This window comes from Pseudonaja textilis, chromosome 14 (genome assembly GCF_049901715.1).
Source record: "Pseudonaja textilis isolate UNSWEBS1 chromosome 14, rPseTex1.2, whole genome shotgun sequence".
NCBI lineage: Eukaryota > Metazoa > Chordata > Lepidosauria > Squamata > Elapidae > Pseudonaja > Pseudonaja textilis.
The window spans coordinates 13,141,508-13,169,146 of NC_142003.1; the positions used below are offsets into that span (position 1 = coordinate 13,141,508).

The following is a 27,639-nucleotide window of genomic DNA, read 5'->3' on the forward strand; positions in this document are numbered from 1 at the left end:
TTCAAAATAGTCTTTTCCAAGCCTAATTGGAATTGTTTGAAACAAATATAAAATTCTGGGTAATATATTCATCTTGATTGTTGAAATTCTCCCCATTAGTGACAGTTGTAAATTTTCCCATTTTGCCAAATCTAGCGTTGTCTGCTGTTTAAGTTTGATATAATTATTTTCTTTTAGTGTACTGCATCTTGCTGTCAAGTATATCCCCAAGTACTTGATCTTATTCATGACCTGAATTTTCAATAGGTCTGCCAGTTCTTCCTTTTGTCTTAATAGCATATTCTTTGTCCAATGTTTTCTCTCTTGCCACTTGCAATATTTATGTTTTAATGGCTTTCTTTGTAAATCTGATGTCAACTTCTCTTGGTAGGCTATTTCTCATTGCATATCTTGTGAAGACTCGATAAACCTCATCTATTCCATCCATCATCTTCTCTTCCATTATTTTCAAAGCTTCAGCCAATATTTCTATCATTATCTCAGCTAGATTTTGTCCTTTTTCTTCCTCTATGTTTTGGAATCTGAGATAAATTTCTGATCTGTCCATCTCCCATCTCAGCATACCACTTTTATCTTGTTCAACCACAATTAAACTGGTATTAATGTCTCCAATCTTCTTATCTCTTTGTTTATCTTCTTCTTCAATTTTTAGTAGTCTCTCATCATACTTCCTCGACTTTTTCATTGGTTTTCCCTGTTCTTTGTTCAATGTTCTCTGTTCTTTGTTCGATGTTCTCTATTCTCTTTTCAATATTCCCTGATCTTGTTTGAATGTTTTGAATTCCTTGCATAATCATCTGCAGGGTCACTTTTTCTTTTTCTTGTTCATTCTCTTGCCTTAACATTGTCTGTATTAAACGTTGTCCTCCAGATGGTGGAGAGGAGGAAGTAGAAGTTAAAGAACCGGTAGCTGTTAATTTCCTACTCATTTCAAACAATACAAAATCTTCAGGTTCTTCTAGACCTTAATCCAATTGTAAAGTAACCAATTGCGATTCCAAATAAAAATAGTAGGAAAAAAGAAACCAAATAGTAATAATAATAAAAAAAGAAAAAAGAATTTCTTCAGGTTCTTGTATACCTTAATCCAATCAATTAATTAGATAACAATAAAAATTCAAAAATGAAGGAAAAAACCATAAACATACACAAAGGAGAAAAAGTTGTAAAATCCTAAAAAAGACGGAAAAGTGAAGAATAAAAAGCTTTAAAAACGGAAAAATTATTCAGGTTCTTCAACACCTTAATCCAATTAAGAGGTCTCAAATAAAAAGACTGCATAAGAGAAAAAGAAGAAAAAAGCCAGGAAGATAAAAAGAAAGAAAAGACCAGTATTGGAGGTAGATGGAAAAACAAAAATACCAGAAAATCAAAAAGAGAAAAAGGATAAAAAGGCTACTCCCACAAAAAGAAAAGAAAGGGAATCATTAATACTAAAACTTTTCTTTTAAAATAAAAAAACAAACATAAAAAATTAACTTCCAGAGACAAGCATAAAGGGAAAAAAAGCAAAAACAAGTTCCAAAGAACTAAAGGTCCAAATAGCTATTTCAAAAAATAAACTGTTGAGGAGGAGTAGCACAGCTTAAAAAAAAAATCAAGAAAACACACTGCACTTTGTTTAGTTATCCAAGGCTCTTATTATAACTCTCTTCTCCAGAAACTTATCACCTTTTCTTTTCTATAACCTTCAGCACCAGACTCCAGCTGTTGATAGAAACCCAGAAGAGCACCTGCAATAATACTCTCCCATGCTCTTCCCTCTATCTTATCAAATAGCAATGTCCTTGAAAAAAAGTCTCAGTTCTTTCTTTCTCAGCTTTGTCTGGTCACAAGAGAAATAGTATATTTCCAAGCCTCTAGTTGGCCGTGTTACAAAGTTTCTTTGGTTTCACTTTCCCCCTCCTTTTCCAGGCAAAATGCAATAAGAATTAATAAAAAAAGAAAAAGATATTTTAAAAAAATAAATAACTAAATGGGAGTCTCTAGCCTAAAATAGTTACAAAATCAAAAAGGAGAAAAAAAATAGATGAAAAAGAAAAAAACAGTCCAGTTTCAAAATATAAGATCGTGTATAGAAAATCCAGCAATGAAAAAAAAACATTACTTTGACATTCCTGTTTAAAATCACCGCTTAATCACTTCTGTCAAGACTTTTACAGATTCTTTCTTTTCCTTAGGGTATCCTTTCAAATCTTAAAGTAAAGAAAAAATTCTCACCAAACTAGCACACTCTCTCTTTCCGTTCTCTTTCCTTTCAGAGCTGTCCCAACTTCAGCAGCTTTAATGGCTGCCTCTTTGCCGCTGGCAAGAAGAGCTTCTCCTGGATCTACCAGGGACTTTGTGATATCCCTGGGATCGACAGGATGCACTCTTTACATTCACCGTCTCTTCGGGACAGTTTAGATCCACTTGGACTGTCCAGTTGCAAAGATATCGGCTGCGATCTCAGATCTCCAAGATCGCATGCCATATCGTCGCGACGCCAGCTCTGCCTCCTACAAAACATTCTTGTTCTAAAGCTGAGTGAGAAAGGAGAATGAGATGAGTCGGCCTGAAGTTCTCATAATCCCTAGTAAAATTGTTCTGTAGATGGGCTGGAAGGGTGGACACCGTCATAGACAGATATACAGCTGTAGAGTTGGAAGGGACCCTCAAGATCATCTAGTAGTTCAACCTACAGAAGGGACATATATTAAACCATCCTGAAGAAGTGGCTCTCCAGCCTTTTCTTGAAAACCTCCAAAGATGGAGAACCCATTGCCATCACTACCAGAAGTAGGCCATTCAAGAGCTGCCATTGGTTATGTTATCACTCTAATCAACATAACTGGATTGTCGTCGTCATCATAACTGGAGGGCATGATTGAGATTAATTCAGATAACTGTAACCAATTGAGAATATCTGATGATATATAGCTACCATCCTCCTGAATTTCTTGCTTCAAAATGGACGCATAATGAGCAGACAAAAGCTAGAATGCTTTCATACTTCTCTTGCTGTTACAGGTCCATTTATCATCTACTTTTGTTTATCCATTATCTTTGGAAAAAAAATTGTTTCTTTAAACATTCATCCACTTATTTCAGGAAATCTCTTCTCCTTTATACAATTTTGTATAATGCTGGTGGAATATTCTTTGCATACTTGCACGATCTGTTACTGTAGTTTTCCCAGTTTATAATTTTAATATTTTCTTCTCAGGTTCTTTTCTTAATTTATATGTCAACTATTTCCCTGGCTTGTTTGAAAATTGAAAAATCCTTTTTTTTATAAAGTTCAATTTTATTTCTTTTTATCTTATTGTTAACATAGAAAGCTGGCATTATAAAAGTTAAGTTTTCAATTAGACATTTTTGCCTTCTTAATTCTTCCTGTTTCATCTTTTCCTCCATTAAAATTTTTTGCATCTTCTCTTTTCTGTGGCTTTTCTGTTTATTATTTTGCTGCATAAATTGTCCTCTCATAAAGACTATACTACCAACCCATGCTGTGCTTATCAAAATTATTGTCAAAATTTTCTTTGAGTTTATTTTCTCAGTTCTCTATTACTAATTCCATTTGTAGCAAAGCCTCATTTTTATGTTCTAATTGCGCTCTTTATGTTAGGATTACTCCGTTATGAACTGAAAAAGTATTTGGCAGTATCTCTACTTTTCCAACAAGGTTTTTAGAAGTCCAAAACATTCTCTATATCTTTCAGAAAAATATGTACAGTATATACTTTGCGATCACCATTTTTATGTTTCCATATATCTACAGATTTAAAACTGTCCATAATTTCAAAAAATATTTTCAGTTACTTACCTTAATTCCTTTTGCAGAAGTTCTGCCTTTTTATGGGCGAATCAGTCCACCGGTTCTCCCACCAAACACCAATTTTGCATGGGACAAGGCTGTTACTTTTTCCATAGATCCTTTGTAAAATATAGCTTTATTTTCATTTTTGCTTCATGCATTTCTTATTTCTTATATTTTTTTAGATAATGAAATAACATTTTGTGGGGCGAGTATCTGTCCCAAATGTATTCCATATTAGACATTACTATAAACTTTAGAAAAATCTCTGGCTGAAATCCACCTAAGAGGGATATTTTAAAGAAACATCTGTTAGGAGCCACTGAGAGTTCAAAGAATAAATATGTTTCATGCAAGTTAATAAAATATTAAATAGAGGGGGCAGAACTACTTATGGGTATCTTTTTGTGGCAAAAGATCAACAAAAACCACTCACTGGCCCTGAAGTTTTTTTTCACTAAGGGAATCTAGGAGAACCAACCCTAAGAGAAGGAGCACAATTGTAAGCTTAGAGAGACCAGGCAGAAAGGGTTGGCGTTAGATTGGGCTGACTCCAGGTAATAAACTTAACCTGACCTTTCAGACCCAATCAGGAGCTGCTCAAAGCACAGCAGGAATGGCCTTGTTTGTTTGCTTATCCAGTTCTGAAGCTGCCTAAGTCCTGAGCAAAACCATGGGTGGCTTAAAATAAGAAGTAAAATAATATATGGGAAGAAATCAGTGCCCACCAGAAGAACAATGGAGCAAGGCACTCAACTTAGGCGATGGAGACTCTACATCCGCCCCCTCACCAAGCCTGGAGGAACAACAAACCTTTTAGTGAGTCCCTAAATGTCGTTAGTGGTGCAATAGTGGTGAATATCTGTAGCTCTGATGTAGAAGACAGTGAAGGTTCATTCTCCAAGCTTTGGATTGGTTTCCGAAGTTTTTGTTACAAACTCAAGGGAAACCACTCCAAACTTGATTGCAGAAAATCCGACGTCAGCCACCAGGTGATCAACGCCTGGAACTCACTACCGGACTCCATTGTTACAGCCTCAACCCCTCGCAGCTTCAACCTCAAGCTGTCTCCTGTGGACCTCACCCCATTCTTAACAGGTCCTTAAAGGGGGCCTGCATAAGCGCACCAGCGTGCTTATACCGTCCCTGTCTTACTAACCCCATTTATTTGTATTTACTTCCTTTGTTCATGTTTATGTTCATACCTATACTTGTTATCTTGTACATGTTTGACAAACAAAAAACAAACAAACAAACAAATAAATACCAAACTAGGTAACATTTTCAGCAGATGAAGATGTTACCTTGCCTGGTAACAAAACATTCGGAAGCCAACCTACAAGCTTGGGGGACAAACCTTTACCCTCAGCGATTAGCCTCTCAGGAAATGTCACTCCAAGAGGACCCTGTTTAATTGATGAGATCCAAAGCTGTCTAAAATAATAGAATGGTCCATTGTAGCAAAAGCTGCTAAGAAATTAAAAAGCACTAGAATGGACACATCATTCCCCAGCCCACTTCCATCAAAAGACAACAACAAGCACAATCAGTGCTAATTTCTATATTGACCCCCAGCCTGAACCCGCCTGGATCCTGCAAATGACCAGAAAGTTCTAGTTAGTAGGAAAAAATTAATTTTTCTTTTTAAAATTGAAATTTCTTGCATTTCTTGAACTATGTTATGCCCCAAAACTAACTAACTTACTTACTTACTTACCTACTTACTTACTTACCTACTTACTTACTTATATATTTACTTATTTCTTTCTCCCTTCATGCTCTCTTCACATCAAATGTTGGAAATGCTTTGAAAAATCAGTTGAGGTATCAGAAGATGGGGAATCAGCACAACAACCCTATTGGCTGTGTGGTAAAACAAAAAATAAGAAGGAAGGGTTTTTTAAAAGGGAAAACGTATTTCTTTCCACCCATCTCATTTCATTGTGGGAATGGGTTGACACAGTTTGATCAGGGCTGTCAAACTCAATTTCACTGAGGGACGCATCAGGGTTGTGTTTGACCTCAGGGGGCCTGGTAGACATGGCCAGGGTGGGCATGGCCATGTTGACATCACTCGTGACAGGGGCTTCCGAGCTCCGTTTTCTGCTGCAACAGCCTCCTGCAACCCGCTGCCAGTGAAAATGGAGCTCGGGGGTGATGCACACGCAGCCCTCCCGAGCTTCATTTTTTCTGGCAGAGGCACTGGAAGCTGGTCCTTTGCTGTTTCCAGGGCAGCCCTGTGGACCGGATCTAATCACCCCACGGGCTGGTTCTGGCCCATGGGCCTTGAGTTGGACACCCCTGGCATAGATCCATGGCAGCCATGGAATATCTCCCAGAGAATGATGTCTACTTAGCAGCTGGCTTCTCTGGGCTTCAGGAAGTCCATAGCAAAGCGGGGCTGCCTCTATTCCTAGAAATCCATGGGAACAGAACATCTGCAGCTACCCACCCCAGTTCAGCCTCCTCCCAGAAGCAAGTCATGAACCAGCAACTCCGTAAAGGACAAGGTCAAAATCTGAAAGGGTCTTCACAGCTGGAATGTGCTAAACCTGGTAAAATTCACTGGAATCCATGGAAAGCCCTGAAATTAGAATGATATCATTCCAAAAATAGACTGCAGAAGAATTGCTTGGGATAAACATGAGTTGGGTGGGATCTTCTGTCATTCTCAAATTCTGGGTGAGTCAGCAATACAGCACAGCTGCTGAAGAAGTTGGCTTTTTTTTTTGTTAGTTCTAGTATTTTTATCTCATATTTCACATGATGAATTTATCTCAAATTGGCTCCCTTCAATTAACGGAGAGAGATGCTGCCCGCATGCTTACAAAATAAGAACAGGTAAGACAATGGAAGGACCAGGAGGGCAGAGAGAAGGGAAGGAACATGGACAGTTATAAACTGGAGATCTTTCCCCAGGAGAAAAGCAGATGTTTTCTACCTTCTGGGAAATAGACGTAATCATTTCCCTGATGAGTTAATCACGGAATTGATTAATCAGTGGCTTCTCCTGCAATCCAAGGAGTAGCAGCCTAACTGTGCACTCTTGCACGTGGGGAAATTTTTCGACATAAGTTTCCTTCTAAATACATGAAACCGAATCTCTGATTCGTGGAGCAAAGGGGGACCAAAGAGGTCATCTTCTTTCAGCTGCTGCTCAGAGCAGAATCCACTAAACCTCTCTTCCCAGGGAGCACCCAGCCTCTCTTGAGACCTCCTGAAGAGGACTCGCTGTGGGGCAGCTTCTTCCATTGACTGAGATCACTTGGAATATGGCATCTAATTTTGGTCACCACAATATAAAAAAGACGTTGAGACTCTGGAAAGAGTGCAGAGAGGAGCAACCAAGATGATTAGGGGCCTGGAGGCTAAAACGTATGAAGAAGGGTTGCTGGAATTGGGTATGTCTACTTTGATGAAAAGAAGGGGAGACATGATAGCAGCTTTCCAATATTTGAGGGATACAAAGAAGAGGGAGTCCAGGTATCTTCCAAAGCACCAGAAGGAAAGACAAGAAACAATGGGTGGAAACTAATCAAGGAGAGAAGGATAAATTTCCTGACAGTGAGAACAATGAACTAGTGGAACAGCTTTGCCTTCAGAAGTTGTAGGGGCTCCATCACTGGAGGCTTTTAAGAAAAGATAGGACAACTGTTTGTCTGAAATGGTAGGGTTTCCTGCTGGAAGACCTCTAAAGTCCCTTCCAACTCTGTTATTCTGCCTTCCACCATTTCACCACAATAAATTAAATTGTTGTTAGCTCTGCTAACAATTGTTGGGCCCTAACTGCTTCCCTCTGGGAACCACTTCTCTTTCTGTAATTGCCTGTTTCCCTTTGGCCCTGGGGCTCCCCAAGGTCTTGTGTGAATCTATATGGCTGTGTGAGCCCTTGGGATGTGAGGAGCGGAGTTAAGTGGTACATTTTAATAAAATGAGTTATGTTTTATTCCTTTCTTGATCCACTATAATTGGCCAACATTTCCCTCACCACTGAAGATGTTTCCGTTGAACCTCCCACTGTAACTCTTTGCTTTCCTTGGTCCATCTCTATCAACCCACCCTCCCTGTGTGGTGGCGAGGAGTCTCCCAGGATGTCTCACCTTGTGTAAAGTTTAACTTGTAGGACACCACTCACAGCTGGTAACAGTGCTGTACAGATAAACCCTCCAGAGTAAACATCACAAAAACCCTCCACATTAAGAGAAAAACTGGAAAAAAAAGCCCCAAACAAATAATATCAGCTTCATCAGAGCATCTCAGCAGGATGTACTTTCCTCGTGCTTAATCCTGGTCTCCCCGGTTCTTCTCCAGGTGAATTCAAAGCAAGGGCTGCAGAACAGGGGTGGGATTCTACCAGTTCACACCTATTCGCTAGAACCGGTTGTTAACATTCTAAGCAGTTCGGAGAACCGGTTGTTAGAAGAAATTACAGGGCTAATCCTGTAAGGAAGGCAGGAAGGAAACATTCTGGGGTTGCTTACAGAAACTGCCTCTCCGTTTACCCTTATTACATTCTTGGCAGGACTAGACTTCCTGTCTCTGGAACTTCTCTGGAGTTTTTTCCCTTCCTTTGCTGGTACTTTGCTTGTGTGGAGTGACCATTCAAAGTTACAATGGCACTGAAAAAAGTGACTTATGACCATTTTTCACACTTATGACGATTGCAGCATCCACACAGTCACAAGAGGCCAGGCAAGGAGATGCATTCCTTGATGTGAGTGATGTTGAGTTGGCCACGCCCAGCCAGTCACACGACCACCAAGCCACACCCACCAACTAAGCCACACCCACAGAACCGGTTGTTAAAAAATGTGAATCCCATCCCATCTGCCTGAGAAGCAGGAACACCCGGGCACTTCCAGGGAGGAATGGAGGAGGAGAGTGGAATGACCTGGGGGGCGGTGGGGGTGCAAAAATCAGGAAGAATGTGGATACCCAGGTTCAATTTAGAGGATTTTTGCTTCTGGACAGCCACTTGTCTGAAATGGTATAAGGCAGTGGTGGGATTCAATTTTTTTTACTACCGGTTCTGTGGGCATGGCTAGGTGGGCATGGTCAGGTGGTCATGTGACTGGGTGGGCATGGCTAGGTGGGTTTTTTCCCTTTTGTAGCACACACACACACACACACACACACATCCCATTTTTTGCCTCCTGGGCCTCAGCAAAGCCTCCTGGAGAGGTAAGTACAACAGCGATGGGGGGATCCATGGTGCCGCGTGATTTAGATTTGCTAGAAAGAAAGGAATCCGATGATTTCCTGCTTTGTAGCTAATCTAAATTGTGCGGAACAGCTGATCGTTGGAAATACCGGTTCAGCCGAAGCGGTAGCATTTATTTTACTGTCAGTTCAGCTGAACCGGTAGCATTTTTTACTACCGGTTCACCCGAACTGGGCTGAACTGGTAGAATACCCCCAAGGTCTCCTGCTTCAGCAGGGCTTGGACTAGAAGATCTCCATAACTTTGTTACTCTGTCATTGTCGGGCTTGCCATCTTCAGCTTCTTCCCTTTGCTGGCATCCTGCCATAAAGGGCGAGGGAGGGAGGAGGCAATTGGGGAGGTAACGGTTGGGCATGGGGATAGTTAAGAAAAGGAGAGGGGAGATAAGCTGACAGGAACCAGAGGTGTTGATCTGGAATAAACCAGCGGCCAAGGACAAATAGCCTGAGAGAACGGAATGCCACACTACACTGAGAAGCACCAAATATCCAAACCATCCCCATGACATCAAACACGAATGCTGTTAGACAGTGATGAGCTGGTCGGGGGGAGGGAGGGCCGGGGGAAAGAGTAAATTGTAACCTTTGTGTGGGGATCCAGCTCTGCTTTTGCTGTAGCCACTTGACTCTAGTAAAAGAACCTTTCACTTCAAGGAAACGGAGTCGAGGGTCTTTCTTTCCCAAGTGTCCAAGTTGGGACAGACCTGACAGTGACTCTGTTTCTCCCTTGAGTGAGGGGAGGATGACTCCCACTGAAAAGGTACCCAGATTTCAATTTGCTGGAGCCCCCACTCAGCTCTTCCTGGCCCTGAGAACCAAGCTGGAATTTGAGGGTGGGGAAGAGACCCTCCTCCCCGAAAGCCCCTCTGGTGAAGTCAAGCCTCCCTTTCCCACAGTCCTCCCACTAAAGGGCCTTTCGTGAACCTGAAAGGGCCAAACCAGATAAAGCCTACCAGACACTTAGCAACAATAATGACACGCTGATATCTGCATGTCATTTACATAGTGCATAAGACCAAATCCAAGCAAATAATTTGTTTCCATCATGCATACACAGAGAGAGGCTTTAAATAAATCTTCAGTTCTAAAGTGATTTTGGCAGAAGCGCGTTTCAAAAGGTTAGGTGAGTCATAATCCAAGCCAATCAGCAGCAAAGGGAGGCTGAAGCCATCCTCGGGGGGAAACCTTCCACGGCTGTGCCGAAGAGCCAGTCGGGATGGTTTTGCCCCTCCAGGGTGTGAGACGGGCAAGATGTTTTTTTACATTTACTAATATTTCCCCAGCCGGCTGATTTCTCACGGGCCCTGTTTGGCTCTAATTCTGACAGTGCTTTTATTGCTAGGAGAATGATATGCATGGTTCACAAGTATAGATAGCTGTATAAAAGGTGGTATATCCACAGGTTCACCCTGTCAGGTGCCAGAAAAGCCTAATTTGCACGCACACCATTCCTACCCCAGATATTTGGGGCAGGACTTTCCCAACATCCTCCATCCGCATTCATTTTCCATGCTCTCCAAGAATGTGTGGGAATGACCTTGGGAGACAGGACACCAGGAAAGCTCATTGGTTGCATTTCCCATCTGGCCTATCTAGTAAGACTGACATTATCAAGGCTGAAGCAAAAGTATGTGCATTGTAGTTAATCACATCTGGGTATAACAGAATAAAAACAGAAGAGTTGGAAAGGACCTTGTAGGTCATCTAGTCCAACCCACCCACCCACCCACCCAAGCAGTATACCCTACACCATTCCTGACCGATGGCAGTCCAGCCTCTTCTTGAAAGCCTCCAGGGATGAAGCTCCCACGACTTCTGAGGGCAACTTCTGTTCCATCAGTTGATTGTTCTCCCTGTCAGAAATTTTCTCCTTATTTCCAGGTTGAATCTCTCTTTGATCAGCTTCCATCCATTGTTCCTTGAGACTTACGATCACAATTGAGCACAACATTTCTGTTGCTCACAAGATGGTGGTTAAGTGAATTTTGATCCATTTTGTGACCTTTCTTGCCACAGTTGTTGACTGAATCAACAATTAAGTTAGTAACAGACTTGTTAAGTGAATCTGGCTTTGACGTGGCTTGCCTAAAAGTCACAATAAGGGATCGCATGACCCTGGTCAACCATCACAAATATGAGTCAATTGCCAAGCATCTGAATTTTGATCACATGACCATGGGGATGCTTCAACGGTCATAAGTATGGGAAATGGTCGTAAGTCACTTTTTCCAGTGCCATTGTAGCTTTGAACAGTCGCTGAATGAACTGTTGTAAGTAGAGGACCTTCTGTAGCATTTCTTTGGGCATCCTGGAGAATTGGGGGGAATGGTTGTGCTTTGGGATATAAGTAAAAGTTCCTCTCGCACATCCGTGCTAGTCGTTTCCGGCTCTAGAGGACAGGGCTCATCTCCATTACAAAGCCGAAGAAGAGCCAGCGCTGTCCGAAGACGTCTCCGTGGTCATGTGGCCGGCATGACCCTTAGACCCACTGAACTTCTCATCCAAGGCAGGAACCCCCCACTATATCCGCCCCCAACCATTCAACCTCTGTTGAAACCCCTCCAGTGAAAGAGACTCCACTCCCTCTCAAGGCACCCCGTTTCATTGCAAAACAGCTCCTATGGCTGGGAGGTTTCCTCAGTGGCCTCCCAAAACCTCTATTCTTGTAAATTAAACTCAACTGTCAGCAGCTGTTTCTCATCTTCTATATGGCAGCAGCTCTTCAGGTGGCTGAAGACAACTATTGGGTCCCTGGCTGCAACCTTCTCGGAAACGACCCAGGACTACCCGCCATTTCTCATGGGCGTCTCCTTCCAGGCCCTTCGTTGCATTCGTCCTCTCCTCTGGATAGGTAAAGGTAAAAGTAAAGGCTCCCCTTGCACATACGTACGTGCTCGTTGTTTCTGGCTCTAGGGGGGCGGTGCTCATCTCCATTACAAAGCCGAAGAAGAGCCATCGCTGTCCAAAGACGTCTCTGCGGTCATGTGGCCAGCATGATTAAACACCGAAGACGCCTGGCAGAACGCTGTTCCCTTCCCACCAAAGATAGTCCCTGTTTTCTACTTGCATTTTTCTTTTCTTTTTTAAAATAAATTTTTATTATATTTTCCACCAATATAAATCATATTTTATCTACGACAGCGAATTGACATCGACACATGGAGTCATCTTATAAATCATCTTATATTTTATACACATCAACCAATAACTATTATCTCTATCTATAATTATTTCTATCTTATATATTTATAATTTTATATATCTACCATATCATTCTCTTAAGGTCTCTTATATTAATTAGTACACTAATCCATTCTTCTTATTTTTTGTATCTATTTTCTAATCATCCGTACCATTTATGCCAAATTCAGTAACATTCGGAGTTTTCTTGTCTTTCATTTCTAGCGTAAGCATATCCATTCCCGCACTTTCCAGTATTTTATCTAAAACTAAGTCTTCTGGCGGGGTGTTACTTGCATTTTTACAGGCTTTTGAACTACTAGGTTGGCAGAAGCTGGGACATTTCTTTTCATTTGAGAGACACCCAATTTCTTTGTGTGTTTTAACCTCCAGCCCCCTAAATTTAGCCTCCAGCTCCCTCATCTGAGCTGCTAAGATCTCCTTGGGGTGCATCTAGTGCTAAGACAGACAATAAAATCCAAATATCAGAATGTGTTCCAGGGAGCCAAGCCTCCAATGACTGTCTATAGCAGGAATTGACCACTGTGGTTGAGAGCCCTTGGTCCTCTTGCGGCCATTCGTGGAAAAGGTCTTGGCGTTTCAGGAATCCCTTTCTTTGGCTGAAATCTCCTTTTCTTTTCTCCTAGAGATGCACAAGGCTTTTTATCTCACCGTTTGAGCCTTTTGTTGGATTCCTCTTCCAGGGAAAAGCCCTCGGCCTGAGGAGCTCAGCTCCTGCTCTGCATGCTTGGCTCTTCCTGGCTCCCAAAACCTGGACTTTTAAAGGCAGACCTGCCCCCGCCTCTCGCTGCGTTGGGCAACTGGTTTCCTCCGGGGCTTGGCAGGGCAGAAGTAACTGGGGGAGCTGGGAAACAACATGGGGAAGTGCTGCTGCTAAACACGTGTGCCAATCCCTTCCTTCACCTCCTTGTAATCAACAACCGCACACATCTGAACCCAGGGAAAGGACAGGCTGGCGGGGGGCGTTGTGACTCTGCAGCCCCACCCCGGGGGCTGCTTTTCCATCACTTGATGGTTCTTCCTAGGGACACAGGTGGGACAAGGAGCCCCGGGAGCGGCGTCTCCACTCCATCCTGCTCAGTTTCAGTTTGGGGGCTTCTGCTCTCCTGCCGGGGCTGCCCTCCGCTTTTCCAGTCCGTGGGCGTCTCTGCCCCAAGGGGCCACCGGTCCTTTACCTGTTGGTTAAGTCCCCTCCCGACCCACCAAAGCCGCGCAGGGAGGGTTCGGGCTTATGGATCCAGCTTTGGAGCTGGGGAAGGGGTGGCGCGGGTTGGGCTCCTGGCGAGAACGTCCCGGGGGCGGGGGCGGGATCAGCAGCCTCCCTCCGGGGGCTTCTGCGCCGCCGGGTCTTTCCCTGCCCGTTTCCAGCCCCAGCGGTAAAGGCGGGGCGGGGGGCGGGGCGGGGCGGGGCGGCGGAGGGCGGGGCTGCAGGGGCGGGGCGGCGGCTTCGGGCGGGGCCGGGCGGGAGCTGTCCGCTTCAGCACCCTCCGGCCGGGAGCGCTCCCCGCCTGCCGCCTGCGCAGGGCTCCCGGGGCCGGCCGGCTGCTGGCGCGGGAGGCGCTGCTGCCGTGACGGGCTTCCTGCCTCCCTCCTCCCGCCAGCCGCGCCGCCGCCGCCGCCGCCGCCTCCCCTCGCCGCCTGCTGCTCGGGCGGGCTGGCGCTGGCTCCGGCACACGCAGACCGCGCGCCGCGCTCGCCGGAGCCCTCGCCTTCCCTCCCGCCGCCGAGCGCGCCCGGGGATGGGACTCCGGCGCCGGGCTGCTCCTCAGCCGCGCGCCCCGTCCCAGCGGGGCCGGGCGGGCAGGGAGTCCGCAGCGGGGCCGCGGCTCGCCGGCGCGGCGCCTGCTCGGGGCTGAGCGCAGCCTGGCTCGGCCGGCCGGCTGGCCGCTGCCCGCCCGCCCGCCCGCGGGGCCATGCGCGGCGATGAGGATGTGTGAGCGCGGCGTCCAGATGCTGATCACCACCCTGGGCGCCTTCGCCGCCTTCAGCCTCATGACCATCGCGGTGGGCACCGACTACTGGCTCTACTCCCGCGGCGTCTGCAGGACCAAGTCCAGCGGCGACAACGACACCAGCCGGAAGAACGAGGAAGTCCTGACGCACTCGGGCTTGTGGCGGACCTGCTGCCTGGAAGGTAGGCATGCGGGCGGCCCTGGCTCGGCTGGCGGTGGGTGGCGCCGGGCGGGACAGGCCGCCTCCTGACCTGCTCCGGCCGCCGCGCGAGGCGGTCCCGCCGGCGGAGCCAGGAGCGGAGAGGGCGCTCCAGGCCGGGCTGCACCTGTTGCCCCTGCGCGCGTGTCCGGCCGAAATTAGCCCGAAGCCACGCGAAGGAGGCTGCCTGTCGGGGTGCGGAGGAGGCTGGCCTGGTGGGCGCTTGCAGCTTCTGCAGCCGCGGGGAGGGCGGACTGCGGACGCCCGGGGGCCACTTCTCCGGGCTCCTGGGTAGCTCCTCCTTGGCGCCAGTCTGCTGCGGCAAGGAGTTACAGAGGAGCAAATGCAGTGAGCCAGAGGTCCTTCCTTCCATCCTTCCTCCTCATAGGCGTCTCCCAAAGGAAAGCCAGAGGTTCCTTTCTCTGCATGTTACCCACTTGAAATCTCACAGTCCTAACACTACACACAAACACGCACCACACACACGCACACACACAAAGACAGACAACAGGCAGAGTGCGTGAAGAGGTGGAGCAGCAGGTCTGCAGGTCTGAAGCAAGTCCCCACTTGGCCGGTTGGTGCCTCCCTCTGAAGCCCCTGGCACGGCAGGTTGCGGTCTTTTGTGTCAGGGTTCCTCGGAAGGAAGTCTGCTGTGAGCCAGGCAGCCCCAGCTTCCCCAAAGCTGAGCCTTGAAACGTGTTTGTCCAGGCAGGCGTGGGTACAATGTGTGTGTGCCTGCCTGCCTGTGTACATCCCCCTCTGGGAAGCAGTCCTGCCTCTGTCCACTGGTCTTCCAACCCCCCAGACGGAAGAAGGGATGCATCTAGACCCCCACACACCTCAGGAACTGCAGCAGGAATCAAGGTGGGAGAAGAGGGCTGCTCCTTCCCGTGGGCTCTTATGGAGGCAGCCCCCCCCCCATGGACCAACACCACAGGATTCAGAGGTCTCTGTTTCCCGTGAAAAGAAAGCTCCCCACCATCTTTCACAAGTGGCTCTTGTTCCAAGAAAGGAATTTTTGGGGAGGGGGTGGCACTCAGACCACAGACAGCGAAGGAAGCACCGTAGGGGGCTAGCTGGGGAGGGGGGCTGACAGTCCCTCGTGACTTGCCAAAGCATGAAAGTCCATGGGCAGCTTTAGAGAACCAGCTGAATATCAAACCTGCTTTAGAGATGCAGCCCATCCGGAGAGTGAATGAAGAATAAGGATGGCTCACCATGGAGTTAGGAGGCAATTCCACTTGTCGCTTTCTTTCTCAACAGAGTCCTTAATAGATCCTGTCTACTTCACCTGGGTCCCACATCGTGTTCAGCTGCTTCTCTCTCTCACACACACACACACACACACCTGCCCCACCTGCTCTCTTTGGGGTAGACGGAGTTTTTGGGTAGTTCAGGCATCCAAGTCTTTGTGACTCGATGAGCATCACTTCTTCAAGACTGCCCATCCATAACCACTTCTTAAGAGTTCTTGAAAGCTCCCGCTCCCACCACCGGTCCTAATATCAGCTCCCTGGTCTCTTCATTTGGCCTCTTCCATTTTTCTAAGCACCGCAGCCTTTTGGGATTCTCGCCTTCCACACGTGATGCCCAAATATTTCAGCTTTAGCATCGTTATTCATTCTTCTGGTGAGCAGTGAGATTTTACTTCGCCATCTGGTATTGACTTGCTTGTCCTTCTGGAGATCCAACATAATTCCTGACTATTCTCTCCAGAACCACAGTTCAAAGGCTTGGCTTCCTTTGTTTGGCTTTTCTCGTGACCCAGCTACAGAGCCATATGTTGTAACAGGGGAAACTAGAGCCCTGGCAATATATTGACAGTGTGGTGTCTCTGCAGTTCCATATTTGATCTAGATCCATCGTAATTTTTCTCACAAACAGCAGCTGTCTCTCTCTATCAGTGCTACAGTCAGCATCACAATACATTTGTGTGCCTGGAAAGACAAAGTGTGTTATGATTCCTCTGTTCTGAGTTGACATAATGCTCCTCTCCCCTATGAATGTTGAGCAGGAAAGTCTGGCTTTTGCACTCTCTTCATCTGCAAAAACAAAAAACAAAAAACAAACCATACACATCCTTTTTCTCTCTGCTTGTCCTCAGCCTATCTGTGATTGTTGTGGTCTCTCACAACAAGAAATAACTTCGATTGCTTCCAGCCCAACATTTCTCTATTCTGCTTATGTGCAGCCGAGGCACACCCCTTCTCCCACTTTGGACCTTTTGGTTATTCTGCCCTTCATTCTAACTGTTGCTTCCTGGGCCACGAGTCCCTTGCCGTCCCCAGGACCCCAGAGCCTTAGCTATGGGGCCTCAGGTGCCCCTCTCCCTTCTGAACAAGGCTCAAACATCTGGCCATTTTCAATTTCAGGTCTGGCTGAAGTTTGAGTGGCAAAATCTTGAGCGGGGTATAAGTGTGTTTCTTAGTTTCTTTCCCCTTTTCATGCCTTAGAATAGAAGTGGATCTTTACTGATCCCTCGGGTGCAGCTGCATTTTTCACACCTGCTTACAAGCCACATTTGTTATTGCAAGCCCTACACCTCACCGCACCGTAGTCGTCGTAAGATCCCCAGTACATCTCTTTCTACCTTAAGCGGCTTTGCATCAGTCCCACCTGCTGCACCAGCTCCAACTCGGTCTTGGGTCTCATTTGGCAGGAGGCAGGAGGGAGGAGGCCTCTCTGTGGCCTGAATCCAAAGCCGAGGCCCCCATGCTGAGCAGCGGCTGAGGCGGGTCGGGCGGTGGGTGGGACGTTTTCACTGCTTCCAAGGGCTACTATTTCTTGGGGGCCCCCGAGCACAGAGACGGCCTCAGTCTCAGCTGCCAGGGGCTTCCGGCTGTTTCCCTCGTCTCCATGTTGTGCACTTTGCAGTGAGGAATAATCCTGGTCTCTGCTTGCAAGGGAGGGGAGACGGGGCCGAAAAGAGCCAGCCAAATGGAGCCTTGTTTGTGCATGTGGCTTGAATGACTTTATGGGCAGACTGCAGATATGCTCAGAGACCGTGTCATTTGGGAAGCCAGATGTGGATCGGTACTTGCTTACGGCTGGAAACAAATGTCTTCTCGCATTCGGGTGGATGGAGACAGGGCTGGTCCTTCGTACGGAGCAGGGGAAGAGCAGGAAGAGGGGAGGACTCTGTGAAAGAAACCAGGAGGGGGCTGCCTGGTGAAATGGGGGAAGCAGACTCTCGGGTGGAATTTGGGGTGCTGGAGAGCTCTCTGCAGTGGGACCTTCTGTTTCCAAGCTATGAAATGGGGCGGTGGGCAATTATGCCTGGGCTGTTTCCTAAGAAGCCAGCCCTGCCAAGAGGGAGGGAGGGAGGGAGATTCAGGGGTTAGATTTACTGAGAGGAGAAGAAGGAACAGTGGAACTACCAGGTTGGAGGGAGGGGCAGAAATCTGAGCCGCTAGGAAATACTGGGAAGGAGAGGCAGGAAAACGCACCTTTGCTGTTGACTGGTGAATACCTGCCGTTTTGCAGTCCGCTGAGGCTCCCCAGGGAAGTAGATAGGAGCCTCCAGAGGAAATCAGATCGGTGCCTTAACACAGGGCAGCTTTGGCTCTAATTGATCGATCGGTTGATTTTTACCCTGTCTTTATCGCTTTATAAGTAACTCAAGGTGGTGAACATACCTAATACTCCTTCCTCCTCTTATTTTTCCCAACAACAACAACCCTGTGAGGTTGGTTGGCCTGAAAGAGAGTGACCGGCCCAAAGTCCCTGAGTCGGCTTTCATGCCTGAGGCAGGACTAGAACTCAACCCTTCCTACATGAGAGGCCAGCGGCTTCACCACGAGACCAACCTGGCTCTCTTAGTTGTCTCCTTTCTCCTCGCCCAAAGGTTGGCAGGAGACTAACAAGAATGTTTTGCACATGTTCCTAATTAAAACGAAATCCAATGAAAGGGGATTCGTCTCTTCCCACGTTTCCCTCCCCCGTTCAGTCTTGATATTTAGGAACCACTTTCAAACGTTCTCCAGAGCAGCGGCCAATGTTTCCATCTCAGGTCTGGCAGCTCTCCCTTAAATGGAGCCCCGAGTCAGACTCTGCCCCAGCCTCCCTCACTGACCGGCCCGAAGGCCCGAAGGAGGTGGGCCGGGGGGGCACAAGTACCCTCAGTCCCACCATGAGGTTTCCCTGCCACATTGGTCTATTGGGGGTCTCCGTTAAGGACCAGGCAGCTGCCTCAAAGGGGGCGTTACAGGCCGTTGGCATCCCAGCCAGGCTCTGCAGACAAGGATGTTGGTCCAGCCTTGGGCTTGCTGGGTGGTGCTTCTTCTCTTGTAGGCTGTAACACGATTGCTGACTTTTGAGGTCTCCTCTGAAGCTGGATTTTTGCCAAGCCAACAGCTAGAAAGGGCAGGTGAGGGCAGGGGCTGGAGTGCAAAGGCGAGTTGCCCACAGGGCAGGGGGGCTGAAGCAAGGGGCTGTCATGAGAAGATGTGGCGCCCCCTCCCCTTGTTCTCTGCCTCTGAATCCAGCTTGTTTCATGGCCTGTTCACTGATCCAATCCTTGGAAAGCCATGTTTGCCTCCAGCAAAACGAAGAAAGCAGGGCAAGCGGTACTGGTGGAAGGAAGAGAGCGAGGGGGAGCTGGGAGCCAGCCAGAATTTTGCACGGCTCACCTGAGCTTCCGAAAACAAGCTGGCTGGGGCTGGCACCCAGAGCCTCCCAGGTGGAGGTGCAGCCTCCTTCCGCTGGCATTTGCCCCCGCTCGTTCCTAAGATGGGTGATAGGAAGGGCTGCAGACTTTTCTCCAACGAGGTTGCGTCAACTACAACATACCGCTGCTGTTCTGCAGAGGTCTGTGAACAATTGTTGGCTGTGAGAGTCAGGCATAGTAAGAAGAGTATCACCTGGGAATATTTATGCCCCGGGGTTCCACTACACGCTGGAAGTGATTATGCGATATCCCTAAGCCCTGGGCCCTGTTGCTGCTGTCTCTATAATTTGGCTCAGGAAATCTGGGGATGGAAGTCCACAAGTCATGAAGGGGCCATCGTTACACAACTCTGCCCCAAAGCATGGGGTTGCCAAGATGGGCTCCAGCAGTTCCATGGAGCTCTGGCTCCCTGTGGATGGAAAGGCGACCTGTTTGCTTTATTTATTTATTCCTTATTGTTTTTATAAATAACTCAAGGTGGTTAACACACCTAATACTCCTTCCTCCACTTCTCCCCACAACAGCAACCCTGTAAGAGGGTTGGGCTAAGAGAGAGCGACTTACCCAAAGGCACCCAGCCAGTTTTCATGTCTAAGGTGGGTCTAGAACTCACCGTCTCCCAGGTTCTAGACTGGCACCTTCACTATTAGATCAAGCTGTCTCTAAAGTAATGTTCTGTTTTCGAGACCATTATTTGAAAAATAATATTTGATTAACAGATTAACAGAGTTGGAAGGGAACTTGTAGATCATCTAGTCCAACCCCCCCCCACCCCTACCCAAGCAGGAGACCCTACACCATTTCTGACAGGTGGCAATCCACAGTCTCTTCTTGAAAGCTTCCAGGGATGAAGCTCCCACAACTTCCAAACTTCCAACTTCTGTTCCATGGGTTGATGGTTCTCACTCTCAGAAAATTCCTCCTTATTTCCAGGTTGAATCTCTCCTTGTTCAGTTTCCATCCATTGTTCCTTTATTATTATTATTTTATTATTCCATTATTTGAGCTGAATTCCTTCTGAATTTCTTCAAATCTGCTCTTGTCCAATGAACCTCTCTTGCCCAGTCTGTCTCCTGAAGAGAAGTGGGGGGTCTCTTGGAAGAATCAGAGGCATCTGGAGCAGAATAGACCATTGGGGGGCTGTGAAACTGGAGGCCCAAAGAAGCAACACCCAGGCTGGGTCAGAGATCACCTGCTTTGTCAGCTGCATTCACATAGAAGGATGTCACTATAATTCTTGTCTTTTCTTCCGCTTAGGAGACAGCAAATCCATTCAGCTCGTTAGGTTATGATTCATGATATTCAACTAAGATGATCAAAGGCCTGGAGAGTAAACCATATGAAGAACGGCTGCAGGATTTGGCTAGTCTAAAGAAAAGAAGAATTGGGGTGACATGATAGCAGCATCCCAGTATTTGAGGGGCTGCCACAAAGAGGAGGGGGTCAAATTATTCTCCAACGCACCTGAAGGCAGGACAAGAAACAAGGGATGGAAACTAATCAAGGAGAGAGGCAACCTAGAATTAAGGAGAAACTTCCTAACAGTAAGAAAATTAACCAGTGGAACAGCTCGCCTTCAGAAATCATGGGCACTCCATCACCGGAGGTTTTTAAGAAGAGTTTAGACAGTCACTTATCTAAAACGGTATAGGTTCTCCTGCTTGAGCAAGGGGCTGGACTAGAAGACCTCCAAGGTCCCTTCCAACTCTATTCTATTCTATCTTGTGCAACCCAGGAAACGAACTGATTCGGTCAACAAGTAAAGCATGCTGTTTGTGTAAAACCCAGGATTGTCAATAGCCTGAGTAGCGTCGCGAGGCAATGAAGTTTCATTGCAAATCGATTGGCTGAGATAAGAGCCAGAATGATCTTGAGGAGGAAAACTATGAGATTTGAATGGGACTACTTGGGAGAAGGGAGACACAAGATTCTGCCAAAATCAGAGTTCAGAAAACTGACTGCTTCTCAGTTCTGTGTCCTTACATGGCATCTTCTTTAGGTCCTTCCAAAATAGCTGCACTTTGTAATTAACTTCAATAGTGTTTGCTGGTTTTACATGTTGGTATGCATTGGTTCTATTGTTATGGAATGTATGAATTTTGTAATACATTCAACTGAGAGAATATCAGCATCGATTTGCAATTTAAAACAACCACAAAAGAAATACAGAAAATAAAGAGAGAAGATTTGACCATAAAGTAGTAGGCTTTTTTCATAAAGTTTACTGGGCAATTGAATGCAGATTTATCTTCTATAAATTAGCCGGGGCAGAAAAATAGATTCTGGCCTATACTATTCCAGACAATTGATTGTCCAAAATTTTCTCAAAAGCCTCCAATGATGGCAAGCCATTCCATTGATTAATTGTTCTCCCTGTCAGGAAATTTCTCCTTGGTTCCAGGTAGGACCACTCTTTTAAAAGCTTCCTGCCCTGCCCTCAGGTGTTATGGAGAATAAATCGATGCTCTCCTCCTTATGGCAGCCCTTCAAGTATTGGAGGACAGCTATCATGTCACCCCAACCCTTCTCTTCGTTAGGTTACAGGTTAGGTTACTTCGTTAGGTTCTCTTCGTTAGGATACAGTACCTAGTTCACTTAGCTGTTCATGATGTAGCCTTCGGAACCCTTATTATTTCTGCTGTTCTCTGAATTCTTTTTAGGGCCTCAGCATTTTTTTTTTTAATTGTGGTGATCAGAACTGGATGTAGTATTCCAACTGTGATCTCAACAGTACAAAAGTATAAAGCGGTAGTTTCACTTCCGGTGATCTTGATGCTATTTCTCTGTTGATGCAGGCTAGGATTGTATTGGCTTTTTTGGCAGCTGTAGCACACAGGTTGGCTCATATTTAAATGGTTGTTCACTAGAACTCCTAGATCCCTCTCACAGTTATTCCTGCTGAGCCAGATGCCCCCTATTCTAGACCTGGGCGTTTGGCTTTTCCTGCCTAAGTGCAGATATTGTATTTTGTTGGATAGGCCCAGTGTTCGGGTCTGTCAAGTTCCTTCTGAATCTTGAGTCTATCTTCCAAAGTTTTGGCAATTTCCCCTTGCTTTGTATTGTCTGAGAATTTGATGAGCACTCCTTCAATCCCCTCATCTAGGTCATTTATAAAAATGTGGAAGAGCACTGGCCCCAAGGCCTGAGGTACCCCATTGCCTGCTCCCTCTATGTAGTTGTAGCTCCATTGAGGATTACACACTGACTGTGGTTGGTCAGGCAACTGCAAATTGATCTAGTGGTAATCTATTCCACATTGTTCTACCTTACCAAGCAATAGGCTGTGGTCTACTTTGTCAAATGCCCTAGTGAAGTCCAGGTATATGATGTCCACTGCATTTTGATGTTCCACTAATTTAGTCACTTTGTCAAAGAAGGCAGTAAGGTTTGTCTGGCATGACCTGTTTTTAACAAGCATGTGCTGCTTCTATTACTTATCTTATTTGTTTCTGGGTGCTTGACTGTCACAAATGCTTGATTATCATTTCTGGGATCTATCCAGGTATTGATGAGCCTGACATCAATTGGTCTGTAGTTTCTTGGATCCATTTTTTCTTTCTTTCTTTTTTTCTTTTTTGTAGATTGAAACCACATCAACTCATTTCTAGTCTTCTGGTAGCTCCCTGGTGCTCTAGTATCTTTGAAATATTTTGTTCAGTGGTTCTGTGATCATGTTTGCCAGCTTCTTCAGAGCCCCGGGCTGCAATCCTTCTCGTCCTGGTGATTTGAACTCATCTAGAGTGGATAGGTATTCCCTTACCAGTTTCTTGCCTATTTTGGCTTGTATTTCTATTCTGCCTTCTACAGCTTTGCTTTTGATAGATTGGACTATTTTTTTCCTTTTGCATAAAGACAGATGCCAAGAATGAATTAAGCAGCTCCACTTTCTCCCTGCTACCTATCACCTCCTTTGTCTCCCAGTTGATGCCAGGACAGTGAAAGTCCCCCATTACTACTGTAGCACCCTTTCTGCCCACTGTAATTAACCAATTAGCAAACAGTTCATCTAGTTCCTCCGTTTGTTTGTTTGGTTGGTTGGCTTATAGTATGTCAATATCATTCCTTGTCCCTTTTATATAAACCCATATGCACTCAAAAAGATGTTTATCTCAACATTTAAAAGATGTAGAGACTCTAGAAAAAGTACAGAGAAGAGCAAGTGGGATGATTAGGGGACTGGAGACTAAAACATATGAAGAACGGTTCCTGGGTCGGGCTGGTGAAGAGAAGGACCAGGGGAGACATGATAGCAATCTTCCAATATTTGAGGGGCTGCCACAGAGAGAAGGAAGGGGTCAAGCTATTTTTCAAAGCACTCAAAGGCCAGACAAGGAATAATGGATGGAAACTGATCAAGGAGATAGTCAACCTGGAAATAAGGAGAAACTTTCTGACAGTGAGAACAATCAACCGATGGAACAGAAGTTACTTTCGGAGGTTGTGGGAGCTTCATCCCTGGAGGCTTTCAAGAAGAGACCGGACTGCCACCTGTCAGAAATGGTGTAGGGTCTCCTGCTTGGGTGGGGGGTTGGACTAGATGACCTACAAGGTCCCTTCCAGTTCTGATGATCTGTTATCCTTAGTTTTATGCATTTCTGTAGAAACAGTTCTTACATGTAATGTATCTCCACTTCCTCTTTTGTTAGGGCTGTTTCTTTTGAACAGTTTAAAGCCTGCTAGAAGATGGACGTCAAACTTGATTTCATTGAGGGCCACATCAGGGTTGTGTTTGACCTCCAGGGCCTTGGTGTGTGTGTGGCCAGGGTAGGCGTGGCCAGTTCAGCATCACTCAGCCTGCCCAGGCTCCACTTTCAGCTGCAACAGCCTCTGCCAGTGACAATGGAGCTCGGAATGTGGGGGGGAGGGCATGACCCTCCCGAGCTCCGTTTTCACTGGCAGAGGCACTGCAGGCTGGTCCGTTGCTGTTTCTAGGGTGGCCCCCATGGGCCAGATCTAAGCACTCCACAGGCCACTCTGGCCCAGGGGCCTTGAGTTTGGCACCCCTGTTCTAGCAGCATGTTCCAGTCAAGGGTTGCACCCCAGCAAGAAGTTTCAGTAAGGGCAACCCTGTCATGCGTGCCCTCCTGTACTGGGACTTCAAGTTTTCCCTGTTTGTTCCTCTGACTTTGAGCGTTAGTGAATTGGCATCTGGTTCCTCTTTGATCGATCCTGTGTTTGCTTCCCACACTCCTCTTTTGTATCTGAGTTCCCCTTCCTTCTCACCCCTTGACTGCAAGTGGACTTTAGGTTTATGCGTGGGGTTGGTCCTAAAGATCGTCTTCCAATGTTAGTTTAAAGCCCTTCACCTATGCCAAGCCAGTTGTTTTCCAAACACCTTCTTTCCAGTTCTTGTGAGGGGTAGCCCATCTGCTGCCAGAAGTCCTTCATGAAAGTAATGCAAATCGTGGTCTGGAAGTCCTAAAGTTCTCTTGATGATACCGTGATCCCTTAAGCCAGCGGATTACTTCTAAAGTCTTCCATTCTCTTCATTGGATGTTGATCTTCCATGGAAGTACAGATGAAAACACCATCAATCTTTCTTGCTTAGGAGGAACCATTTGCACTGTTCAGGTGACCCTGAGGACACAGATAAACCTCCAAGTGCTTCAGTAACCCTCTCAAAGGATGCAAATGACCAGCTGTCTGCAAGGAATATCAATCCTTCCATCTTCCACCATCCAGTCAGAGCTGAAGAAGCTTCTTGGATGAGAAGCAAAACGTCTTCACAAGAAAAAAAAAACAAGAAAGTCCAGTTGCAGCCTTTCATCCTTAGCTACTTATAATCTCTTGATACTGTTTTCAGGCTCTTTGTTGTATTGTTTGTCCCCACATGAAAGAGAAAGGGATAATAATTGGAGGGGGGGGTGAATTATTTTAGTAAGCCTCAGTCGCACCTTTGATCTTTGCTCCTTGGAGACAGCATGACTCCCTTGATAGCTTGTCCAGCCTCCAAACTGTTGATTCTGTTCCTCTGAGAAGAGAATCTCCTCTCCACAAACACACTTTTTCCTCGGTATTTTTATAATCCTGTTATTGGCCTTGGAATAACTGTATTTAAAGCTTTATGGACTGATATGAAGTTTGGGATGTGTTCCTTCAAACAGTGTGAAAAAATATTTAAAATATTTTAAAAAGTGAAAAGAAAGGGTGTGTCTACATATGTGTGAGTGAACATACCTGTATGAATATACAGAACATCAGAATCCGAGCAGGAAGGGAACCTTGAGGTCTTCTAGTCCAGCCCCCTGCTCAAGCAGGAGGCCCTATACCAGTGCTGGCTAACCTTTTGGGGCTCCTGTGCTGAAAGGCAATGTGCGCGGCCTCCCCACAGCCCCTGCGCTTGCACACAAGGTTCCCCCCCCCCCACTGCCCCCTTACCTGCACTGTGTGTCTCCCAGATGATTTTCGGCCTGTTTGAGGCCTTTTTCCGCCTCCCAGGGCTCAAGGGAAGCCTCTGCAGCCTTTGGAGGCCGTAAAATAGGCCCATTTTGTCACTTCTGGTAATTCCCAAAATACAGGAAGTGACAAAACGGGCCTGTTTTTCGGCCTCCAAAGGCTGCAGAGGCTTCCCTCGAGCCTCTAAGAAAAAAAAAAAAAGGCCTCAAATGGGCCAAAAATCAGCTGGGAGGCATGCACGTGTGCAGTGCAGGTACGTTTGGTTGGGGCTCGCCTGCCCGCGCAAATGGCTCTGCGTGCCACCTGTGGCATGCATGCTATAAGTTCACCTTCACAGCCCTTTACCATTTCAGATAAGTGGCTGTCCAGTCTCTGAAAAATCTCCAACGATGGAGCACCCACAACTTCAGTGGCAAGCTGTTCCACTGGTGAACTGTCCTCACTGTTAGGAAGTTTCTCTTTCGTTCCAGGTTGCTACTCTCAAGATTAGTTTCCATCCGTTGTTTCTTGTCTTGCTTTGTGGTGCTTTGGAAATTAAGTTGACCCCCCCCTCTTTTTTGGAGCAGCCCCTCAAATATTGTAACACTGCTATCATGTCACCTCTGGTCCTTCTTTTCTCCAGACTAGTCATACCCAGTTCCTGTAGCCATTTCCACTTACAACCATTTGTACTTACAACCACTAGTAGTGACTATTCAAAGTTAAACAGCACTGAAAAAGCGGACTTGCAATCAGTCTTCGCACTTCTGACCATTACAGTATTCCCACAGTCACATAATAAAAATTCAGACACTGGGCAACTGGCATGTTGCAGCATCTTAGAGTCACGTCCTCACCAACTGCAACCTTTTACTAGCAGGTTTCCAACAAGCAACATCAATTAGGGAAGCCAGATTTGGTTAATAACAAGATGAATAGTGATTATTCACTAAGAGATAGATAGATAGATAGATAGATAGATAGATAGATAGATAGATAGATAGATAGATAGATAGATAGATAGATAGATAGATAGATAGATAGATAGATAGATAGATAGATATCTGATAGATAGAGAGAGAGGAAGAGATGCATAGAGAGAGAGAGATGCATAGATAGATAGATAGATAGATAGATAGATAGATAGATAGATAGATAGATAGATAGATAGATAGATAGATAGATAGATAGATAGATAGATAGATAGATAGATAGATAGATAGATAGATAGATAGATAGATAGATAGATAGATAGATAGATAGGTAGGTAGGTAGATATGATATAGATAGACAGACAGAGATGATAGATAGATAATAGATAGATGATAGATAGATAGATAGATAGATAGATAGATAGATAGATAGATAATTTGGGAAGATTCTGGAATCAGTGCACCCTTCAAGTCCTTGATGAAAATGCTTTTGCTGCAACACACTGGAGATTAAATCAGACATTTTGCTTGAATGAAGCGCCTGGGAGGAAGAAAGCTCGGGGCTGTGGGAGGCTGTCTTTGACTAAGAAGGCGGATTTATTCTGTCAGTGGTGGGACAGCCTTGGCTCATCTTCCTAAGATTCCTTTCCAAGTACAGACTCTTAGCTGTCTCTGCCCCCAGTTGACTAAATATGTGGAAAGATTTCTGACAGGGTAGTTGTAATCACCATTAGCTTAATCTTATAGGAGACGGAATGTTAAATCCCCTTCAGGCTAAGAAAGTAACGACCTTGTAGGTAGAAATCTAGCACAGGAGGAAAAATGGGTAGGGTGGAATTGATCATCATCATGTGCAGGAAGCTGCTTTGTTTCTTTTTTCTTTTTTTTGTTCTTGATGTGAAGGATCCTGAAGATGTCTCCAAACGGCAACCCGATTCAATCTTCTAGAAAGCTCCCCTCCGATCAAGTAGATCATCCACATCAGTTGCAGATTACATTGACCTCTTGGGACAAGGGTCTCCAATTTTGGCAACAACTTTAAGGCTGAAGGACTTCAACTCCCAGAATTCCACACGTCTTAAAAGGTGCCAAAGTTAGAGACCTGTTTAGATCACATGGGCCAATCACTTCAGGCACAGGTTCCTGCCCAGCTCTGACAGGTGTCAGTTGACAAGGCCTTGACTGGTAGATGTTTTGACTAGCAGCTCAGGATCCTCATCCCTAAGTTCCCCCATTCCTCCCCCCCCGTCCCATGAATGGCAACCAAGAAATGAAGTAGGAGTAAGCATGAGAGT

General features: G+C 46.0%; 1 protein-coding gene across 1 annotated transcript in view; it reads left to right on the forward strand.

Moving 5' to 3' along the window:
• Positions 1-13,816: 13,816 nt before the first annotated feature.
• The window catches only part of CACNG3 (calcium voltage-gated channel auxiliary subunit gamma 3), a 76,062-nt gene continuing 62,239 nt past the window's right edge, over positions 13,817-27,639 (forward strand). The window contains exon 1 of the mRNA XM_026704627.2: positions 13,817-14,354. Within this exon, the coding sequence (XP_026560412.1) occupies positions 14,144-14,354 (211 nt within the window). The 5' untranslated portion in view covers positions 13,817-14,143. The remainder of the gene's footprint in view (positions 14,355-27,639) is intronic.